Below are 3,410 nucleotides of genomic sequence, written 5' to 3' on the forward strand. Positions count from 1 at the left end.
AGCTCGGGGTGTGTCCCAGGGGGGGAGAGGAGCACCCGCTGAGCCCCCGCTGTCCCTCCCCACAGTCTGCACCGGCACCGACATGAAGCTGCTGCGTCCCTCCAGCCCCGAGAGCCACTACGAGACCCTGCGGCACCTCTACCAGGGCTGCCAGGTGGTCCAGGGCAACCTGGAGCTCACCTACCTGCCCGCCGACGCCGACACCTCCTTCCTCAAGGTGCGCAGCGGGAAAACGCCCCGAGGGGGGGCAAAGACGAGGGTCCCCTCACCCCTCACCCGTGTCCCCCCCCATGGCAGGACATCAAGGAGGTGCAGGGCTACGTGCTGATCGCGGAGAACCGAGTGAGCGGGCTGGAGCTGCAGAGCCTGCGCATCATCCGCGGCACGCAGCTCTTCCAGGAGCGCTACGCCCTGGCCGTGCTGGGCAACGCCGGCCCCGCCGGGGCACCGGGGCTGCGCCAGCTCGGCATGAGGCACCTCACAGGTGGGGAAGCCCTGTCTGGGCTGCTCGGGTATGGGGCTTGCTGCTCCTGCAGTTGGGAGCTGCCAGCTCCAGTCTGAGAACGCAAAGTTCTGGGTGCTCCCCAGCTCCCTGCTGAGGACTGGGAGTCCCCACGGGGGCTGCAGGTCCATGCTGACCCCCAGCCTGTCCCCTGACAGAGATCCTGAAGGGAGGGGTGCTCATCGAGAGGAACCCCGAGCTGTGTTTCCAGGAGACCATCCTCTGGAGCGACATCCTGCACCGGCACAACGAGTTCCGGGCCGACATCCAGGTGGAGACCACCCGCACCCGCAGCTGTGAGTGGGGGGTTTCTGCTGCCAGGGGGGGCTCTGGGGAGCTCCAGCCCCACCCTGGCACCCCCTGCTCCCTCTCCCCCCTGTGCAGGTCCCGACTGCCGGGCGCTCTGTGCCCAGGGGCACTGCTGGGGCGAGGGCAAACAGGACTGCCAGACATGTGAGTGTGGGGCCCACAGAGGCTCTGAGCCGCCCCTCAGAGACCCCCAAAGCCCCTGGGAACCCCTTTCCTTCCCTCTGTATGCCCTGCTCCACTGATCACCACTTGGCACCCAAATCTGTGTCCCAGAGACTCCCTGGACCTTCTGCTTGCCCTCCCAAACTGTTCCCCTACTGAGCCCTACTTGTCACCTAAGTCCTGTTTCCAGAGAATTTCTGGACCTTCCATTTGCCCCCCAAATCTCTGTCCCACTGACCCCTATTTGCCGCCTAAATCTTGCCCCCAGAAGCACCCTGACCTGCTGTTTAACCCCCAAATCCTTGTTCCACTGAGCCCTGCATAGCACCCAAATCTTAGTCCCAGACATCCCCTAAAATCCCTGCTCTGGGAGCCTCCCCTTACACCCCAAATCCCTGCTCTGGGAGCCTCCCCTTACACCCCAAATCTCTGCTCTGGGGGCCTCCCCTTACACCCCAAATCCCTGCCTTGAGGACCTCTGCTTACACCCCAAATCCCAGCCCTGGCAACCCCCACTTGTCCCCCTAAATTCCTTTCCCACTGTTTTTTTTTGCCATCTCAATTCTCACCACCCAGATTTTTACCCCAGAAACCCCTTTACCCCTTAACCCCTCATCCTGGGGTCTCCCCCATTGCCTGGAGGGGTGGAATCTGTGTCCCCAGCGTGTCCCTCTGTGTCCCTGCAGTGACCAACAGCATCTGCCACGGCTGCCCACGCTGCAAGGGCACGAAACCCACGGACTGCTGCCACGAGCAATGCGCCGCCGGCTGCACCGGCCCCAAGCACTCCGACTGCCTGGTGAGCACGGGATGGGGACACCGAGGGTCCTGGGGGGGGGGACAGGGGTCTCACACAGCTGTGTCCCCCTCCCCAGGCATGCCTGAACTTCAACAGGAGCGGCATCTGCGAGCTGCACTGCCCGCCGCTCGTTGTCTACAACTCAGACACCTTCGAGTCCATGCCCAACCCTGATGGGCGCTACACCTTTGGTGCCAGCTGTGTCAGCCAGTGTCCCTGTGAGTGACACCCTGGGGGGGTGCAGGGGCAGCCAGCATGGCCCTGACCCTCCCTCCTGCCCCACCCCTGCAGACAACTACCTTGCCACGGAGGTGGGCTCCTGCACCCTCGTGTGCCCCCAGAACAGCCAGGAGGTCACGGTCAACAACGTCCAGAAGTGTGAGAAGTGCAGCAAACCCTGCCCAGAGGGTGAGAAACCCCCCAGGGGTTTGGGGGGGCTCTGGGTGCCCTGGGGATGTGGGTGAGCAGCCCCCAAGGCATGGGGAGGGGGGCTCTAGGCGCTGCAGGACTGTGGATGAGCAGCTCCTCAATGTCCATGGGGTTCCCAAGGTTGTGGGTGAGCAGCACCCCAAGTATCTGGACAGGTCTGGGGACCCCAGGAGTGTGGGTGAGCAGCCCCTCAGAGTGGCTCTGGGGACCCCAGGGATGTGGGGGAGCAGTCCCCTGGGGGCTGAGGGCACTTTGGGGACCCCAAGGGTTTGGGTAAGCAGCCTTCCCAAGTTTTGGGGAGCTCTGGGAACCCCAAAGGTTTGGGTAAGCAGCTTTCCCAAGTCTTGGGGGGCTCTGGGGACCCCAAGGATGGGGGTGATCCATCCCCAGTGCAGCTCTGGGGACTCCAAGGCTGTGTGGGGGTGCTGCTATGCCCTGTTGCTGGTGGGGCAGTGTTTTGGGGGGCTCAGGGGTCCTGGAAGAGCACCCCTGCCATGCCCCCCCCAGTGTGCTACGGGCTGGGAGTGGATTTCCTGAAGGGCGTCCGTGCTGTGAACGCCTCCAACATCCAGCACTTCTCCGGCTGCACCAAGATTTTTGGGAGCCTGGCCTTCCTGCCCGAGACCTTCGCTGGGTGAGTGGCTGATTCCCCTCCCTGAGCCCACTGGGGACCCCCCAACAGGACCCCCCCAACCTCCCTCCCATCCCTTGCAGGGACCCCAGCACCAACACCCCCCCCCTGGACCCCAAACTGCTGCGGATCTTCGAGAGCCTGGAGGAGCTGACGGGTGAGAGCTGGGGGAGCTGGGGGGGCTCTGGGTTTGGGGGGGACATGAGGGGGTGACACTCAGCTCCCCCCAGGCTTCCTCTACATCGCAGCCTGGCCGCCTGACATGAAGGACCTGGGAGTGTTCCAGAACCTGCGGGTGATCCGGGGCAGGGTGCTGCACAAGTGAGCAGGGACGGGGACCTGGGGGGACACGGGGACATGGAGGGAGGCAGGGGGACACATGAGGGGACACGGGGACATGGGGTGACATGGGAACATGGGGATGCAGAAGGACACATGAGGGGACACGGGGATGTGTGGAGGGACACAGGGAGTCACAGAGGGGACACAGGGACATGGAGTGACACGGGAACATGGGGATTCAGAGAGGACGTGAGGAGATGTTGGGGCAGAGAGGGGACATGGGGGGCTGCAGGGGG

At 64.1% G+C, this 3,410-nt stretch overlaps 1 protein-coding gene across 1 annotated transcript in view; it reads left to right on the top strand.

The window, feature by feature from the left end:
* The first annotated feature begins 69 nt into the window (after positions 1-69).
* The window catches only part of ERBB2 (erb-b2 receptor tyrosine kinase 2), a 7,908-nt gene continuing 4,567 nt past the window's right edge, over positions 70-3,410 (top strand). Inside the window, 10 exon segments of the mRNA XM_031064748.1 lie at positions 70-217; positions 298-484; positions 661-798; positions 887-955; positions 1,660-1,772; positions 1,849-1,990; positions 2,064-2,180; positions 2,709-2,835; positions 2,916-2,989; positions 3,063-3,171. Coding sequence (XP_030920608.1) covers positions 83-217; positions 298-484; positions 661-798; positions 887-955; positions 1,660-1,772; positions 1,849-1,990; positions 2,064-2,180; positions 2,709-2,835; positions 2,916-2,989; positions 3,063-3,171 — 1,211 coding nt within the window. The 5' untranslated portion in view covers positions 70-82.

The sequence above is a fragment of the Geospiza fortis genome, unplaced genomic scaffold, assembly GCF_000277835.1.
Source record: "Geospiza fortis unplaced genomic scaffold, GeoFor_1.0 scaffold992, whole genome shotgun sequence".
NCBI lineage: Eukaryota > Metazoa > Chordata > Aves > Passeriformes > Thraupidae > Geospiza > Geospiza fortis.